The sequence below is a fragment of the Heterocephalus glaber genome, unplaced genomic scaffold (genome assembly GCF_053883595.1).
Source record: "Heterocephalus glaber isolate CG9 unplaced genomic scaffold, H.glaber_assembly_v1.0 deba00000594, whole genome shotgun sequence".
Taxonomy (NCBI): domain Eukaryota; kingdom Metazoa; phylum Chordata; class Mammalia; order Rodentia; family Bathyergidae; genus Heterocephalus; species Heterocephalus glaber.
This window is the reverse complement of record NW_028258151.1, coordinates 21,389,556-21,408,921: the sequence shown is the minus strand read 5'-3', so window position 1 is coordinate 21,408,921 and position 19,366 is coordinate 21,389,556. Positions and strand designations below refer to the sequence as shown.

Sequence of the window (19,366 nt, the reverse complement as noted above, 5' to 3'; positions counted from 1 at the left end):
GCCATTTTGCTCTTTTATGGCTGAGGAGACTGCAGGAGCAGGTGAGGAACCTGCCTAGGTCCCAGGAATGAGCCAGCCCTGGAATCACCTCTGGGCACTCGCTCCTGGGGGAATAGGGGTTTCCTAGCTCCACTCTCAGCTGGTGTGGGAGTTTTTGCCACCCTATCTGGCCCCAGGCTGCCTGAACCCCTGGGGTCAGGTCCCTGTCAGCAAAACTGGCCGTGATGCAGCTCCCTGGACTCAGACCACCAGGCTGTACCTAAAGGAGGCTCCCAAGGCCTCCAGACACACACACACACCTGGGGCACGGACAGGAGGCCAGGCAGGAGCAGGGTAGGTATTTTATTGAAAGTTCACAGATACAAGTGCTCTGAGCAGGTCACAGCTTGGAGGAGGCAGGGTCAGGAGAGAGTGGGCCTCAGGTGCTGGCAGCCCGCCATCCTGGGATCTCCCACATAAGCCCTTCTTGCTGGTAGTGGGATCTGCAGGCCCCGGAACCTGGGCACATGGAAGCCGGGGCAGCAGTAGGGAAGGAGCTGAGGCCCAAAGACAGGCAGGGTGAGGGCCAGGAGGCAGGTGGGGGTTGCATGGAGCTCTCTGCTCCTTGGGTGTTCAGCTTTGAAGGCCTTGCTCTGAGTCACACAAAGCCTCGGAGGCCCAGGCAGGAGCCTCAATCTGGCCCACCCTCAGGGCATCCTGCATCTCAGTGACCACAAAAATAAGCAAGTCTCAGTGCTTCCTCCTCATGGCCCTGGCGCCTGTGGGGTCAGTAGTCAGTGAGTGGGTACCGCAGGAAGATGAAGACCAGGATGATGCAGGAGGCTGCCAGTGCCGAACTGGTGATGTTGAACAGCCGGGCCGTTTTGGCGTCCTCCACTGCCCCATTCAGGTCATTGAGGAGCTTCTTGTCCCGAACCTGGAGCCAGAAGGAGGGTAGGAGCTGGGTCACCAAGGGGCGGGAGCCAGGGCCCACAGAGGGCGGTGGGCAGCATGACTTCCAGACTTGCAATATCTGTACGCTCAGCTGCAAGGAAGTACCCTGATTTTGGGGAAGTACTGAGGCCTCCTGTGTGAAACTTACTCTGAGAAAGTTTGTAAAAGAAGTATTTAGAGAGAGAGAGAGAGAGAGAGAGAGAGGAAAGGTAAATGGGGAAAATATTAACATTTGGAATCTGGGTAAAGGTTCCTGGGGATTTTTTGTTTGTTTGGTTTTTCAAAACTTTTTGCTAAGTCTAAAGTGATCTAAACTAAGGAGAAAAGGTGGTTTTGGAGAGGTTTTGGAGAGGGCAGTGTGGTGGGAGCATGGGGTGACACAGGTGCCCTGATGGAACTAATCCTGAGAGTAGGTGCTGGGAGGAGAGGACAGGCAGCCATCTATCCCCAAGGACATGAGGTGGGGGATCCAGGCTCCCTGCAGGGTCAGTGGGCAAAGCTGGTAAATTTCCTCTTCCAGGGGAGTCTCGGGATGTCCCTCCTACCCACAAAGTCCAAAAATGGCAGATGTGAACATGCTGTAAGAAACCAAAGCCTGGGAGGGGGAAGAAAAGAGTCAGAGAGGTGAAGAGAGGAAGTGATGGAAAGTCTTTGCATTAGTCAGTTGGAGCTGGTTGAAGGAAGGAAGGAAGGTGAGCAGATAGGTACCTGGACTGACCAGGCCCAGATCACTAGGCTGACAGATTGTGAAGGTGGATGGAGCTCAGAGCAATGGGTGGGCAAGAGGGCAAATGGCTAGAAAGGTGGGAGTGCGGGGGTGGGGGTGGGGGTGGGGGGAGGGGGCGGTGGAGGGGAGTAGCTGGGTGGAGGATGGGCCTGTGATAGACAGAAGGAGGAAGCAGGTGGCAGGAAGAGCAAAGGAAAAGGAGAGAGAAGAGGATGAAGGGATGAATGCGTAACGATGGACAGAAGGAGGGAGGGCCGGTGGGAAATAAGGGAGATGGGGTGGAAGGAAGGGGTGGGAAAATAAGATGGTGAGAGAGGGATGGAGCAAGGTGAACAGGCAAGACTTGTAGGGAATGTGTGAACAGACAAGAGACAGAGGGCTGCAGGGGGACTGGGGCTGAAGGAGGGAGTGGTCTCCATCCCTGGGGAGCTGTCATGCTCCTGATTTTGGAAGGAATGGACGTTGGCTGCTCTCACTGAATTCTGTCCTCTTTCCTGAGAATAGGGTGTGTCACTCACTTATTTAGCTCCCACTGTTTGAAGTCTTTATTAAAATAGTTGTATAATTTTCTCCTTAAAGAGCTATCCTACCTTTTGTTAGATTTGGTCTTAGCCTATTTATTTGTCTAGGTTTTGATTTGTTTGAGACAGGGTCTCACTATGTACTCCAGGTTGGCCTTGAACTCGTGAGGATCCTTCTGTCTCAACCTCCCAAGTGTCGGGATTATAGGTGTGTACCACCACACCTGGCTTTAGCCTTTCTCTTTGTAAATTGTAATGTAAAATGACATTTCTCACTGATCTTTGCTGGTGGTAGACATCTGACTCTCTCCTGTAGAGTGTCCGGCTAAACTACGATATTTTTGATAACTGACCATTTTTTATAATAAAACATAACAAATCCACTGTAAACAATAGCAGTTCTACTGGCTCGTTCTAGTCCTTATTCCACACTGCAAAGGACAGCAGTTAGGGGCATAGATGCCAGAGAGTCACTGGCTGGACCTGGACCCTGGTTCTATCAGGTGCTCACCATGTGACCCAGCAGGTAATTGGCTTTGCTGTCCTTCTGTACCCTCATCTGTGACACAAGGATCATGTGGTGCTGGCCTCACACAGGTGGGGAAGGACCTCATGAACTAGCAAGTGTGCGGCCCTGGCAGAACATCTGGCCCACAGCAGCTTTTATTTTGGAGGCAAAGATGACTTCTAGAATGGTATAGAACAGCAGAGATGGTAACAAGCAGTCTCTTCTCATGAGGGAGCGTAACATCTACTGCAAAGAATGATGCTCATTTTATGAACAGAGGGCTAACACTGTGCTAAAAAGTCTCATGAGATAAACACTCGATTTTCCCTTTTAATTTGTTAATGTGTTGAGTTACATTCATTGCTTTTCTCATATTAAACAAACCAGGGGCGGGGATTTAGCTCAGTGGTTCCACCGCCTGCACCACAAGCACAAGGACCCAAGTTCTATCCCTGGTACTGAAAACAAACAAACAAACAAAAAACCAATAAACCTGGATGTGGTGGTCCATGCCTGTAATCCCAGCACTCTGCAGGCAGAGGCAGGAGGAGGCTGCCTGGGTAACTGGACTACATAATAAGACCAAAGGCCCCCACCACACTCTGAATTCCTAAACTAAGCCTTGATCAAACTTTTCATCGAAAGGAATGACAGAGGGAGGGCACTGTAGGTTTAACGTGATGGACCAGCAGAGGGAAGGAAGACAGCTGGATGGCAGCCAGGACTAGGGGACAAGGGATGGTGGCCAAGGGGGACTGGGGAGGTGATTTGACATTGGGAGCCATTCTACATAATTTTGGGGAAAAAATCATTTCACAGTTAAATTATGATTAGGGCTATATGAGGCCTAGTTTTGCCTGCAGGCCAGGTATGGTATGCAGAAACATAACTCAGTCACAGCTGAGGCCTCAATGGTCCCATGATGCTGTGACACTCAAGGGCAAGATTATATCACCTGAAGACATCCTGATTCTTTGAGAATCAAGTAGTAATAAAAAAAAGAGAAGGATTTCACCTGGGGAGGGACAAATTCCTCATCAGCTTAACTCATCCCACCTACTGTTGTAAGAAGTTTTGCTCATCTCACTGTCCTAACCAGCATAAGATCCTCATCATCATGGGATTGCTGCCACCCTCTGAGTCAGCTGATTCTCCCTATGAGCCCAATAAATAGCGGCAGGTTCGGAGTGTCTTTGTCTTTGTCCACTCTGAGGCACTGACCTCCCAGCCCCCCATATACCTTGAAATTACAAAAGTCTACTGTGTTTTTTTCTTTAGCCCTTGCCATCCCTCTTTCTACTGCCCTCAGGTAACCTGATGTTTGGAAAGAGGGTGGATTTGTGGAAGGTAGATGTTTGCAGGGGAAAGAGAAGCAGTCACAGGAATAATGTATGCTGGATTGGAGGGAAGGTGGGATGGATACAGGGACTATGCAGATTAGTGGGTGATGGATACGTGACTGCGGGTCAGATACGTGGCACAGGTGCCCAGAGTGTATTAAAGGTGGTCAGGGAAATGGGTGAATATATGAGAATATGATGGCTGCATGGCCCAAGTGGTCAGATGGGACAGGGATGTGTGCCAGGTGAACTGGATGGGTGAATAGGTGAGTTTGGAAACATATTGAAGAGTTGAGGCAGGTATGCAGCCGGTGCATCAATGTACTTTGAATGGGCAGGATGGCAAGGAGGTGAAGGTATCAATATACACTGGATAAGTACAACAGGTACATAATGGACATGTGAATATGTGCCGAGTGGACAGAGCAGGAGAGTAGGTGGTGGTGCAAATGTATGCCTAGGGTGGGACAAGTGGGCAAACAAACTTGTGGGTGTATGCTGGATGAATGGATCAGGTGGATAGCCTGACAGGTAGACAAATGACTTTGTGAGAATATGTTGGGTGGCCAGGGTCTGTACTGGGGGATGCAGTAATGTATGCCACATCATAGTCACGTACCTAGGTAAGTAGGCTGGACAGGCGGAGCAGGTAGGTATGGGTGCATGTTGGATGAGACAAGTGGATAAGTGAAAAGGGGGGTGTGGGATAAGTTGTATGCAGATCAATGGATGGCAGCTGGATAGACAGATTCATTAACACAATCAATCAATCCATCATCAATCAGTTTATCTTTATCCAGTGTCTTTGTGCAGCTGCTGCTCTCAGGAGGAAGAAGACAAGGGCTGGGGATTTAGCTCAGTGGTTTCGCCGCCTGCCTCGCAAGCACAAGGTCCCGAGTTCAATCCCCGGTACCAAAAAAAAAAAAAAAAATTCCAAGAAGGAAGAAAACAGTCTCTGTCCTCACAGACTTTACATTCTGGGGCGATGATACAGGAAATAAGTACAATTAGCAAGTAAAATGGCTGATGTGTTAAATGTGCTCAGAAGAAGCCCAAGGAGAGGGGAACACAGTATCAAGGAAGGCATGGTCTGGCTGTATTGCCAGGAAGACCTCAGGGAAGGGACACGTGAGTAAAGACTAAGAGCGACAGGTTTGGTCACAAGTTTATCTGGGGAGGGAGGTGCACAGGTGGGCTCAAAGCTGTAAGGAAGGCAGAGACCAGAGTGGGGAGCAGAATATGATAGATGTGGGGAGAAGATACTGGTCAGGAGCTGACTGGGAGGGAGGTTTGTAGGAGACTTTTGAAGTGAATTAAGAAATGGATGATCTGATAATTTTAATGTGGAGATTCTGGCTTCCATGTTAAGATCAGATTGAAGGGGAAGACAGAGCCTGGACAGGAGCAGAGATCAATTTATTAGCACAAATTAGAGATAAGGGTGGCTCTCCAGGCTGGAGTAGTGAAGGTGGAAAGACGGGCTCTATTTCTGGGTATATGTTGAAGGCAGAGCTCATGGGGTTTCCTGAAGTCAGGTTGGAGTGTGACAGAAAGAATGGGCCTGGAGATGGCTTCATGGGCTTCAGTTTGTTCAACGTAAAGTGCAGACGACCATGAGAGGAGCAAGTCTGGGGTGATCAGCAGTCCAGTTCTGAAGTAGCTAGAAAAGCCTTCCAGACATACTGCTAAACATTTTGAGCAGTTTCCATGAGTCTGGAGTCTGAGGACAAGGTCAAAGGGAGGAATATAAGACTGAAAGGTGTCAGCACAGATATGGTGTGTCTGAGACCTGGCAGGGCATGAAGGAAGGGCGTGGCAACAGGGAAGAGGGCCATGGCAGACCAGGGAGCATCCTGAGTTCAAAGATCAGGGAGCCAAAAGCAACCAGGAAAAGGGCCTGAGAAAAATGGGCAAAGAACTGGGAGGAAAACCAAGAGTGTAAGGATGGTGGATGGGGGCCAGGGGCAGAAAATTGGAGAAATAAAGTTAGAACATGGAAGACAGGGCAGATACACCAGGGCCAGGTGATGGGGCAAAGAGAGTTTATGCGTGATGTTGGGTGAATGGTGGGGGGGCTGGTAGTAGAGAGCTTTGTGGTGGGACAGCTGGTTGAACCAGTCAAAGCAAGGATGGAAGAAGATGGGAGGACATCAGACGAGATTAAGAGATCATAGGTACATAGGTGGGAGGTTCTTTTATGAAGGTGTATAGTGATTATATGTGAAAGAAGAAAAGGAAGAGGCTTAGGTGAGTGGGTGGATGAGTGGCTACTGGCGCAACACCTGGCTATGAAGGTGAATGTAGAAAATTGTTGGAGGACTGGGAGAAAAAAAACAAGGGGAAGAGGGATTCATAAATGGATGAATGGGAGATGCTAGGTTTTGGATGTCTGTGTCCTCCTAAACGTCTTTATTGAAATTCTAGTCCCCAGGTGATGGCAGGAGGTGGGGCCTCTGAGGGGTAATTGGGGAGGCAAAGCCCTCATGAGCAGGACTAGTTCCCCTACAAAAGAGGTCCCAGAGAGACCCTTGCCCCTTCTGTGTCTGAGGACACAGAGACAAGTCAACAGTTTATAACACAAAGAGGGTGGACCTTTACTAGAATCTGACCACACAGGCACCTTGATGCCAGACTTTCAATCTTCAGAAACGTAAGGAATAAACTCCTCTTGTTCATAAAACACATGGTCTTCAGTAACCCAGATTACAACAGACAACTCAACCAGAGATGAATGAATGGGAAGTATAAATGGGTGGAGGGAAGGAAAAGAGAGATGGGAAAGGATGTTACACAGTGACTGGATTGGTGGTGGGCTAGGGGACACATGGATGAGATAAGGGAAAAGAGATAAAGGCTAATGAACAGAAGTTTTAAGAATGAATGATCAGATATGTTGATAGAGCAGGTGGGTGGGTAGTTAAAACAAAGAGGGGCAGAAAGAAGGGTTGAATGGATCAATAGATGAATTAAGATGGGAAGTGGGGGACCGGGGATTTAGCTCAGTGGTTCCGCCACCTGCCTTGCAAGTGCAAGGACCCGAGTTCGATCCCCGGTACAAAAAAAAAAAAAAAAAAAAAAGATGGGAAGTGGGTGGAGAGAGGAAATCAAGATGAGTGGCAGGTAGGTAGCAGGATTTACTGGAAGAAATGTAGTATGGAGCTAGAAGCATGGGTATGAGAAACATTCTTGGTGATAGCCACAAGGAGGTTACCTTGTCTCTCTGTGCCCCAGTTTCCTCATCTGTAAAACTGCACCTACTTCATACCATTTTATGATTATTAATTAAAATATTAAATAATGGAAAATTCTAGAACAATGTCTAGAATACGCTAATAGCTTGACATATTTGCTATTGTGTGGTTATTACTTGCTGGGGTTGCTTGTGCCTCTTTTAATATTAATGAATGAAGAGGGAATGGATGACTCCAAGGAGAATATAAAGAATACGTGGAGAGTTGGCTGAATGGATAGAATAGAGTAATGGAAGAGGTTAGCATGTAAGTAGTGAAATAAGAGGAAGAGAAAGAAAAAATGGCTGCTGCAGGAATGGAAATATAAATTTGGTCAATAATGAATGGATAAATATAGGGACGACTGAATATGGAAGGAAAATGGCAAAAGGAAAAAGGACAAATAGGATAATTTACAGAAGGAGAAATGGATGGGCAGATGGTAGAAAGGATAGGATATGTAAGGGCTGAATTGGTGCATGGATGAAGTGAGCGAGTGTGTTTTCCAGAGTTTTTTTCTTGTCATTATTCCCTCAACAATACAGCATAACAACTACTTACATAGCATTTACATTGTACTAGGCATCATAAGTCATCTAGAGCTGATTTAAAGAACATGGGAGAATGTGTGTAAGTTGTATGTAAATACTATTTCATTTTATATTAGGGATTTGAGCATCCTCAGATCTTGCTGTTCACAAGCGGTGCTGGAACCCATCCCCTGTGGATACTGTGGAGCCACTATATTCACAAATGACCACATTTTAGCTTTCTGTGCCCACCAACTTGGTCCAAACATTGACTGATGCAAAAGCCTTTCATCTGGCCTCCCAGCCCCCACCTCTTTGCATCTGTATGTCTACTTTCCACACAGCAGTAAGATTAATCCCGAAAGCCACTTCACACTGACCCTTTGTTGAAAATTCTTCAATGAATCCTCATTTCACTCATTTCACTCTATGCCAAGACTTCTGCTGTGGTTTACAAGGCTACACAGTCTGACCCTCAGCCACCCTCTGGTTCCACCCCCACTCCAGTCACACTGGCCTCCTGGCCCTAGACGACTCTTCCTCAGACACATGTACAGCGACTGCAGGAACCATCCCACCAAAGAGGACTTCTTTGCTCACCCTGTATAAAATAGCAGCCCCTGGCCATTTCCTCAACCACACTTTAAGTATTCTTCATAGATGACATCATTGTCTGACACACATAGCTGTGAGCTTCATTACTGCCTGACTTCCCTGCCAGGAAATAAATGCCCATGGTTAAGGGATATGTGTTCTTTTCACCTACTGGACATTGTACAATCATTTCCTGGATATGTAGTAAATGGAGAAGGAGTGGAAGGATGCTGAGGGATTTAAGGGGGCCAATGATGGGGTGAGTAACTAAACAGATTAACAAATGCCTATGATGGTGACATCATATAAGAGGGTCAAGGAGGGGGCTGGGGATTTAGCTCAGTGGTGCCGCCTCCTGTCTCATAAGCACAAGGTCCTGAGTTCGATCCCTGGTACCAAAAAAAAAAAAAAAGAGGGACGAGGAGGGAGGAAGACAAAGTGAAGGAAGATGGACAGATGTGTAGATGGAGGAAAATCAAGGGATAGAAGTGGGTGAGGCAGAGAAGAAGGAAGAAACAAATAAGTCACGTACAGTGCCACACGCCTGTAATCCCAGCATTCTGGAAAGCTGAAGCAAGAGGACTGCAAGTTCAAATGCAGCCTGGGTGACTAAGTAAGACCCTGTCTCAAAATGAAAAAAGGGGTGCGGACATAGCTCGGTGCAAAGGTTCTGGGTTCAATCCCCAGTACCACACACACAAAAAAATGTTTTTTAAAGAGATAAACAAATCTGCAATAGATAATGTGGCAAAACTAGATAGAAGAATGATGGACAGACTGGATGGTATAAAGGGGGTTAACTGAAGGAATGGAGTAACAATATATGGAGAGAAGGATTAATAGGAGTTAGAAAAATGTATAGGATGAGCAATCAGGTAGAAGAAAAAAGGGGGGAAGGAAAGGTGGGTGTGTGGGAAGGGGGTGACTGGATGAACTAGTGAATTGCATGTTTTGATGGGTAAAAGTGAGAGAGAGCGGAATGGGTGGGCATATCAACAGAAAAATGGGGTACATGGTTGGAATATAAGAAGAGTTGGGTAAAGGGAGGAATGGGAAAGCTTGGAAGAAGAGAGGGTAGATAAGTATGTTTGCATTAGCATGCGGATGAATAAGCTGTTGGATGGGGCAGCTAGATAGGCAAAAGTAAAGAAGGGAGGAAGAGGAAATAATAAGAGAAAAGGTGATTAGAGCACATATAGTTGGGAACAGGTTGGATGCTTGAATGAAGTTGATAGATTTGTGTACTGATGTATGGATGCCCAGGTAAAGTCCTACGTAGGGCTGGTAAACATGTAGAGGTGATGAAGGAGGGACTAAAGAAGGAAGATGGATGTATGAAATAACAACAGTAATAATAGGAAGAAATTATTATAGCCAGGTACTGTACTGATGGCATTACATATACTAACTTCTCTCAACAACACCTTGAAGTAGGGACTATATAAGGAAGCATAGACATGGTTACCTATTTAAGGCCTCACAGCTAGTTAACAGTATGTCCAGGTCTCTTATCATATGCTCTGAGCCAGAGTCACCATGATCCACAGGGTGTATGGCTATGTGGAAAACACAGGTGAAAGGGATGGACAGAAGGAGGGAGGGAAGATAGAAAAATGGTTGGCTGGTTGGGTGAATGATCATTGGTGTGAAAGTAACTGTGAGAAAGGAAAAACAGAAAGGGGAAGAATAGATTATGAAAAGATCAATAGAGGGTGGGTGTGCTGGATACAGGTGAATGATTTGTACGTTGATAGGTGGTATTCAAGGAGAGATGGGAGAAGGAAGACCAGGAGGGAGAGTGGGAGGGAAGGGAAGTAGGTACATGATGGAAAGACACAAACATATGGATGGCTCCATGATGAAAAAACGGGTGTGTGAACAAGTAGCTGGACAAATGAAGGAAATCAAGGATACAGTGAGGCTGGATGGATGTATTATAAATTAATGAATTCAGCAAATGGAAGTGAGGGGAAAAAGAAGAGGGAAAAATAATGTAGCTACATGGATGCATGAATAGTTGGATAAATGGATAGATGAGAAGAGAAGGAAAATAGAAAAATGATAATGGATTGATTACATTAATGGATGGGAAGAGCTGAAAGGTAAGAAAAGCACTTGGTGGATGGCTGGGTGGCTGGATAGCTGGATGGACAAGTGTGGCTCGGACAGAGGGGCAATGGGAAGGATGGAGAGGGATGACTTGAAGTAGAACAATCTAGGCATTAGGCCCAAGCTGGGTGGATGATCGAACACATTGACAAGGAGGGCTGATAAGGAAAGTAGGAAAGTCTTTGAGAGAATGATGTAAAGGAATAGTTCAGTGGATTTATGTACAAGGTAGGTAGGGGTAGAACAGGAGAGAAGGAGGAGGAAGAAGCATGAATGGGCAAATAGAGAGATAGGAGGCTATTTGGAGGATTGAAGGGAATGAAGGAGGAGGGATTGATGCACAGTCATATGTCACTTGGTGACAGGGATATATTCTGAGAAATGCATCAGTAGATGACTTCATCATTGTGCTAACATTACAGAGTCCACTCACACAAACTAAAATGGCTATCTCATCACTAGCTGATGTAATCTTAATAGGACGGCCATGGTACGTGTGGTCTGCTATTGACTGAAACGTCACATGACCATAGAAGGTGGGATGGTGGGTGGATGGGTGAGTGGATGGATGATGTTGCTACTCAGAAAAGAAGGTGTGGAAGATATATACATACAAATATCCAGACCATCCTCCCTCCAAATCTATTCCATCTGATTTCTCTTGTCACTGGGGAGTGTCCGGGCCTCCTGGGCTCAAATTAAGTAGCTGCTACCTCCTGGCTGCATCTACTGTCCTCCATCTTTTCCTTAGCTCAGGCCACATGTTATCCCACCTGGACCTCCACACTGGGAACCTAACTCTGCCTTTAGCATTTCCTTGTCCCCTTCCTCCACACTGCTGCAGATGTTACAGCACTGATCACATTTCCTCTTCAGTCTTCTACACGGTAGAATCCAGATCCTTCACCCCAGGGCTTCTCTCTGCCTACCTAGGACTATCTTCTGCTGCTCCCTGGGGGTCTTCCTGACCCCCAAAGCCCCAACATCCGTGTCATTCTCTCTGGAATACCTTTCCCCTCACCTTCCCTTTAAGGCCCAGTGAAAATGCAGCCTTCTCCCAGAGGCCTCCTGCCCCTGAGCCTTACCTATCCCCAAACTCGAAGTGATGCATTCTTTTTCTGAAGCACTGGGACATTTATTCTCTGGTGCTACATGTCCTCTGTCCATCTACCCATTCAACTAACATTCTTTGACTCCTATGTTAACCAGCCCTGACAACATTAAGATGAAGGGATGGTTGGAGTGAGGGTGGGCAGATATGGCCAGGGCAGGGTTGTCCTGGGGGTTGTGCAGAAGAGAGACCTGCACCTCACAAATTCTCCTAGCTGCAGGAAGAGTATGTGCAAACCCAGGTGCAAACATCACTTAGGGTGCTTCCAGAATGACACAGGCAGGGGCGCGTCTGGTGAGGCCAGGAAGAGGGATGCAAAGGAGTTCTGAGGTGTCTTGAACAACACGATGAAAGTCTAGACACTATGAAGCTAACAAGGGAGAGCCATGGTCATTACGAGGCAATGTGTAGACAAGGCATGAATGGAGAACTGATTTTCGTATCTTGCCCTTCCCAAAGGGCTAAGCAAAGTAAGGCTCCAATCTGCGATGCAGGGCTAGTCTGCATGGAGCTGTGCTTGCCCAGCTGGTAGAGGGATGGGTGGTGGCTGATGGGTAGATGGACAGACAGGGGAAGGCAAGGATACAGCATTTATTTCACATCTGCTACTTGCCAGCCCCTGCCTTGTTCATGTGTGCTAGCTTGAATGGTGCTTTGTTTCTATGTTTTGTGATCATATGAGGGAGCAGGGGTTCAGTGAGGTAGGTGAGGTGGCTGCATTTCTACAGCTGGGATTCCAGCCAAAACTTCCTGAGCCCATGTCCAGCTTCTGCCTCTGCCCTTGGAAGTGCCCATGACAAGCTGCACACAGTACGAGTGCAGCAGGTCAGGAGATATGCAGCTGATGGGCCGATGGACAATTCCCAGGCTGAGGACCAGAACCAGCTGCTCTGTGCTCCCCTCTGTCTGGAGGCAGGCAGCTCACCTTAAACCACACCCGTGGGGAAGCGCCGGAGCCTTCGCTCTCCCTGCCTCCGAGGAAGGGGTAGCCCCAGAGGGCAGTGTGTGAGCCCTCCTTGACCCCAAAGTGCCAACTTCATGCCACCCCCACTGCAGCACAAACCCAGAGATGCCTGACCTACCTACAACCCACACCAGATGGGATTGCCCCATGCCAGAAGCCAGCCAGCACAGGCTGAGTCAGGGGAGGAGGGGATGGCTTCTGGACAGGAGTCTAGGCAGCAGACCATGTCCACAGGCCACCGGCAGTGCAGGGCAAGAGGGCACCAGGGAGGCTGAGCTCTACCAGCTGTAGCCACAGCTGCCCCAGGAAGCACACCCTCTGCTTGGCACTGGTCTAGGGAGTGGAGTAGAGCTGAGCTGAGGACCAGCACCAGATCCCAAGGACTTTCACTTGCTGCCCTAGAACAGGTACACACTCATGTATGTGTACTTCCCCCACATTCACACTCACATATACCTACACTGGCATTTGCAAGCACACTCAAACACATGCATTCACTCACACACATGCACACAAACATGTATGCACAAGTGTAAACCCACACACGTAATTGTACTTGTGCTCCTCACACATGCACAGATATTTGTACATACAATCATGCACACATGCATATCACTCACACACATGCACACACACATACATGGAATTTATACTCATGCTTCTCCACATACTCACATGTCTATACTCACACCTACATAAGCACAAACCATATACTTACATGCACACCATGCAATATACTCACATTAACTCATAGGAACACATTCATTTGCATATACATAGTGAGTCAGATGTACATGCATGCATGCACATGCACATGCAATCACACACTCACACAGACATGATCACACATGCATATACACACATACAGGTCCCAAATAGTGGAGCCAGAGCTAGGTACACAGGCCTGAAGATGAAGGTGTAAGTGACAGTGTGGATGGTGGCACTGGGGCTGAGTCAGGAGGAGAACAGAAGCCAGGTGGCCAGCATGTGGTGCAGGGCAAGGTGGGGCTCACACTCAAAGACGATCAGAGGGAGCTGTCCCAGTGTCCTTCCTTCCTCCTGGGTCAACCTGGCCTGAGCTCTCCTCTCCCTGCAGCCCTCGCTCTCCCCCAGGCTTCTGCCACCCTCACCACCCTGGGCAGCTTCAGTCAGTGGACTGCATCTGGCTTGGGCCATTCAATTCTGGGCTTGGGAAGGAATGACCTGGCTAAATGTGAGCCAAGTCCTCCCTTTTTATCCATCCATCCATCCATCCATCCATCCATCTATCCTCTCTCTCTGCCTCCCTCCTTCCTTCCCTCCTTCCCTCCTTCCCTTCCTTCTTGAGTGGGAGGGTGGGTGGAGGGCCTGAGCCCTGTCTCTCCACATCCTGTTGGTGGGCTCCAACAGTCCAGAGCTGCTCAGTCCTTACATGGGACACAGGAGCTGCTCCATCCAAATGTATCTATTATCATCTCCCTCGTAGTTGTGGTCCTTTCTCTCGCTTTGCCCTCAGGGGGATGTGGCTCCATTACCTGCCACTCTGCTCTGCTCCAAACCAATTCCTCTTAATTCCCAGGGGCTCTAGAAATTATGCCCACTCTGAGTGAGGAGTGTGAGAGGGGAGTGTTGACGCAGGCTTCCCCATTCTTGCTCCAGGCTGCTCCAGTCACTAGGCCTCCCACCAAGTGCCAGGCTGGGTGTGGATAGTGCCTGGCATCAGGTTTCTGGGTAAGGGAGTCTGCAAGGGTTCTGACCTCACCCCTCCTCTCTGAACAGACATAGAACCCCAAGCCCTCTTCAGTTCCATGCCAGCTCTATCCCCATTTGCCTAGGGTAGCTGGCAGATGGGTTGAATTCACACATGACAGGTCAAATTCCCACAGGCCCTGACCAGAGGATTGGCTAAGCTGGCTGTGCCGAGCTGACCCTGCTGGACCCAAGCCCCATCAAGAAGCTTTTTCAGCTCAGGAGGGGGAAGGGCAGCCTCTTGCTGCTGGCACAGACCTAGCCAACACCTCCTCTCCGGACAGGACCCACCAACAGAGAACCTCTGTGGTTCTTGTACCTCTTGCCACTTGATTGTATCTGCTTGGCTCTGGGCTCCCCTGGGAGGGAGGGCCAGGGCAACACAGCCAGGGCTCAACCTGCCAGCACCTGCCCCCTGTAACCCCCTCCTCTGCCACCCCTGCTCACTTTGAGGGAGTAGGCCAACGCGATAAAGCCCAGGCAGCAGAAGTTGAGGTAGACGAAGTTGAAGATGGACCACAGGTAGTAGTCGTTCACCTCGGTGGTGTCTGGGTAGACCTCGATGACTGCCGTAGGGTTTGTCATGGTCTTCTTCTCCGCTAAGTGCTTGCAGGCCTGGGGGGCACCAGCCGCCCGCACACTGTCGGTCTTGCTGCCCTTGGACTCCATGGGGAATAAGGTGGGAGCCATGGGGGGTGAGGCCGAGGGCTCAGGGGCAGGGGCCGCTGGAGCCTGCAAGGCAGGGGGCTTGGACACGCAGGCAAAGCAGCCCTTGGGCGAACCTGCTGGGGGCCTCGGGATCCAGAAGGCCCCGTCCAGGGGGACGCGGGCTTCCTGGGCGCCGTCCGTGGTGCTGGCCGGGGCTCCCAGCGGGGCTGGGCACTGGCCTGGGCCCTGGGCCTGGAGAGAGGAAGAGAAGAAGCTGGGCCCTACCTGTCCTTCAGTACCCAGCCTCAAGGCCCGCAGCACCCCCCCCCCCGGAAGCCCCATCCACAGCCCCCAGCGGGGACAGAGATCCCTGAGAGGCAGCCAGCTGCTGCCTACCACCTGCCTCCCCCACCCACCGGCTACTGCCGATGCCAAAGCCCTCCGCAGCCTTGGCAGCCACATCTCGGCTTTTCATCACTTTGCCATCTGCGCACAAACACTCAACCACTGACACACACAACAGCATGTCAAACGCACCCCAAACAGCACTCCTACACTGTTGCAACAGTCAGAGCTCCCCGGCACCCCAAACACTCCAGCACGAAAACCTACAAATACACTCCCCAGGTGCTGCCTGGCAGGATGGGCAGCTTCTGAAGCCCCTGCCCACAGGCGGGCAGACAACAAATATAAGCACCACCCGCCAGGCCCTCCAACCCTGGCACACCCGGGCTGACACCGCCAGGTAAACAACTGTGCCACGCAGCCTGGACACACAGCCTGGACAGCGACGCAGGCTCCGCACAGTCGCCAGAGGGAGGATAAACACAAGTGCCCGGCACCAAACTCGCGCTTATAGTCCCCACCCCCAACCCCCACCGAAATCGGTCCCTGGGACCCCAAGCGTGCACTCTCGAATATGAAGTCACCCACCCCCGTGCCACAAACAGACGCACAATGACTCCGAAACGAACACTTCTCCAAAGAGGCACCCAGGCACCCGCGCCCCGCGCCACTCTGCGTGCGGCGCACAGGAGTCTGGGCTCTGGCTCCGCAGACCCCCGCCGACCCCCGCCGACCCCCGCCGACCCCCGCCGGCACCGGGTCTGCTGCAGCCGCCGGGACGGTGCGTCCTCACCTACGGGAGACTCTGCCTCGGGCGGGTCAGATCCCTGCGCCTCTGTGCGCGCGTCCTTTTGCCTTCCTGGGCCGCGGTCTGTCCGCCGATCCGCGTCCCGGCGGCCCAACCTTGGAGGCGGGGAGCGCACGGGGCTCTCGGTGCCGCTGCCTCCCCCGTTGCCCGCGCCCGCTCCGCAGCGCCAGGCCGGCCGCGGCTGCAGCCAGAGCCTGACTCACGGCGGCGGCGGCGGCTGCGGTGCAGACACCTCCGCCTCCTCCGCCGTGAGGGCGCCCCCCCCCGCCCCCCGCCAGCCGGAAGCCGCGACCCCGGGGAGTCGCAGGCGGAGCAGGCATGGGACCTCCGCCACCCAAGCGCCGCGGCCCCACCATCTCCCCAGACCACCTAGCTGTCAGCCCAGCCCACCCTGCTCCCATTCTCCCGCGGACTGCCCCGTTGGGAGCGGGTCTCCGAGCTGCCCCCACCCCCGTCTCCAGGAGTGACAGCCTCCCTCTGGCTCTGCTCCCTTTCCGGGACCTGCTGTCTTCAGCGCCCCTCTCCCGCCCCGCCTCCTCTGGGCCTGTTGAGTCCCACCTGCCGTTTCTTCTCTCGGGCAGAGTCCCTGCTCCTGCCTGTGAGACCCCAGTCCCGGTGCAGTGGAAACGTCACTCTGCCCGCGCCGGTCCAGGGAGGCCCCTCACATCCCAGACCTGGTGCTGTCTGAGCCTCTCAAAGCCCCCACCGGGGCATCGAGCCCCCTGAGCCTGTCCCCTCTCTATGTCCTGTCCTGACCCCACTCCCAGCCAAGCCTGCCCCCTAGCTCAGCTCCTGTCCCTCTATGGTCCCTCTCCCTAACCAAGACCCTCTGGAGTTCCCGAACTCCTCCACCCCAGTTCCAGAGTGGTGCGCACTTTATCAAATCCCCATTTTTGCATAGTCCTTCCCTACAAGTGCCCAGCCCCTAAGGCCACTCTTCAATCCCTTCGCTGCTGAGTCTACCAAGTCCAGGACCTTCACTAATCTTCAGAGCGTCCCCCCTCCCCAGCCCAGTCCTGTTAGAGCTCCTACCTCTCCGTGAGTCTGAGCCCCACCGTATCTAACCCACTCTAATTCAGTTCACTAACCCAGTTGGTCTTGGAGCCTGTGGCCCTTCACAAATCAGCCTGTCCCTGCACAGGTGCACAGTCACCTCCTCCCTGTCCTTGCAGCCAATGTCCTGCTCCAAAGCCCTGGCCCCTGGTCCTTTACTGTGACACCCCCCCCCCAACACTGGTAACCTTGGAGCCCAGTCCACGTAGCTGCCAGGGCCTCTCTGTGAGCCTCCATCCCACCTGTGCCTCAGTCCTGGGGGTCCTCTGTCCCACACCTCACTTCCCCTAACCAATGCCAACCTCTCAGCTGGAATCCCCCCGAACACACATTCTTATTCTCTCTTGAACACTTATCCTCAACTGATCTCCCAGCTCCAGAAAAGTTCTGATGAGCCCCCCTCTCCTGGAAAGAACCCCAGCCCTCGCTCCCTCAAGCCCTGCACTACACCGTACAATTGCTGGTTCTGAGTTAGGGCATGTTCACTGGTCTGCTGGCCCGGCTGGGCCCAGACCATGCTCCTAGGACCCCTGAAGCTATGCTGATGCCCTCCTCTCTCTCCAGCCTGACCTCCTTTCCAAGCCCCCATCTTTCTCCCGTGAAACCTTCTTCTGTAGCCCTCTTGGTCTATCTCTAGCCTCTCCAGAACCCTCCCGCTTTCCCTTCTCCCAGCCCCTCAGGAACCCATTCCTGAGTGAGTGCTCACCAGGCCCTGACCCTCTGTTCCCTTTCTCTCTGGAACCTCAGTGGTCTCTGAGCCCAGAGCCCTTCTCTGAACCCTTGTACCAGGAGAAGCCCTGCCCCCTCTAAAGTCCCTCCCCTCCCAGTGCAGGCCCCGCCTCCATCCCCAGTCTGACCCCCTGGCTCAGCCTCAGCTTGGCATGTCAGGAAACCACAGTTTGAAGTAATCTTAAATGATGTTGATAACACCCTGAGTGGTAAGAATTCCTAGACTCAAGGAGCCCTCCCTCCCTTTTTGGAAGTTCTGGCTGCTCCCTTCATGGAGCCTAGCCTTTGTGCACAGGCCCAGAGGGCCGTGGGTGGTAGGGAACCAGGCTATTTGCCTTTACCTAATGCTACCTTCCCTTTCCCAAGGGCCTGGCACAGGGGAACCCACACCCAGCATCCAGATGTGCTGAGGGCTGGGCCCAACTTAGGTGCCCTCTGGTACTTTCATGTGCTGCATGTTATGCCATCTTGTCTTCTCAGGACAGGCAGCCCCTCAAGGGCCTCCCTGCCACACAGCCCTAACTGGTGCTGCCTGGGGAAACAGCAGCAAAGCCAGGGTGGCCTAGTGCACATCTCAGGGAGCAAGAGAGATGCCTGGGCCTCAAGGCAGGGCTGCTCAAGGTCACTGGCAAAGGCATTCCGGGTCCTCTCCCTGCACCCGCAGAAGTCCCCACTCTGAGATGGTGGATGAAGTGGCTAGCCTCGGTTAGGCACCTCCTGGAGAAGCTCCAGGCCAGAAATCTCCCACCTAGAGGGAGACAGATGCTGCAGAGCAGGGCCAGTGTTCAGCCATGAGGGGCCCCGTAGCCAGTCATGCAGTGGGGCCTGTTATTTGCTACATCCTAGAGCCAGGGAGGGAGGCTTGGGGTAGGTCACCCAGCCAGAAAACCTGAGGCTGGATTTGAACCTCAGTCAGACTCCAGGGTCCTAAGAATCCTAACTGGCTGGCTGGAGCCCTACTCCTTGGGCACCTGCAGCCCTGTGCTTGGGCAGGGGAGGGGAGGAGCTTCCTCCTTTTGGCCTTGGTGCAGAGTGTCTGATGACACCGGTCTCTTCAGAAATCCTGCCAGGCCCTGCAGAGCTCTCTCCAGCTCCCTACTTGTATTTCAGGCGCAGAGAACACTGGGCACATGTGTACTGGGATCCTGGCAACTCTGGGTGAATGCCCTGCAGAGAAAGTGCCTGCTGGGGCTTAGCCCTGGGGTGTAGGCCTCAGAGCACATTGGGAAACAGCCTTCATCCAGCAGGCTGAGGGTGCCAAAATGACAGGATCACTAAGGTCACATTAACCCTATTTCCTGTACCTGCTGGGGTCGGGACCAGAGAATCTCTAGGCCTGCCACCAAGTGTCCACCGCACTACTCAGCCCTTAAAACCCTGTTAGCTGCTCCCTCTGCTGCATGTGGACATGTGCTCCTGCCCTCCTTCCTCCCAACAAAGACCACTCAAGAGCCAGCCTGTGCTTGTGTCTGTAGCAGCTGCAACCTG

At 51.6% G+C, this 19,366-nt stretch overlaps 1 protein-coding gene across 2 annotated transcripts; it reads right to left on the bottom strand.

The window, feature by feature from the left end:
* Positions 1–323: 323 nt before the first annotated feature.
* Ifitm10 (interferon induced transmembrane protein 10) lies at positions 324–17,914 on the bottom strand. 2 transcript variants are annotated; one of them, XM_021264397.2, is made up of 4 exons: positions 17,856–17,914; positions 16,082–16,191; positions 14,743–15,195; positions 324–916 (listed from the first exon to the last, which is right to left on the bottom strand). In XM_021264397.2, the coding sequence occupies exons 3-4, from the start codon at positions 14,983–14,985 to the stop codon at positions 767–769; spliced, it is 393 nt and encodes a 130-aa protein (XP_021120056.1). In that variant the 5' UTR covers positions 14,986–15,195; positions 16,082–16,191; positions 17,856–17,914; the 3' UTR covers positions 324–766. The 2 variants fall into 2 exon arrangements, with proteins under 2 accessions (XP_021120056.1, XP_087061659.1); XM_087205533.1 differs by lacking the exon at positions 17,856–17,914 and adding an exon at positions 16,655–17,819.
* Positions 17,915–19,366: the final 1,452 nt, after the last annotated feature.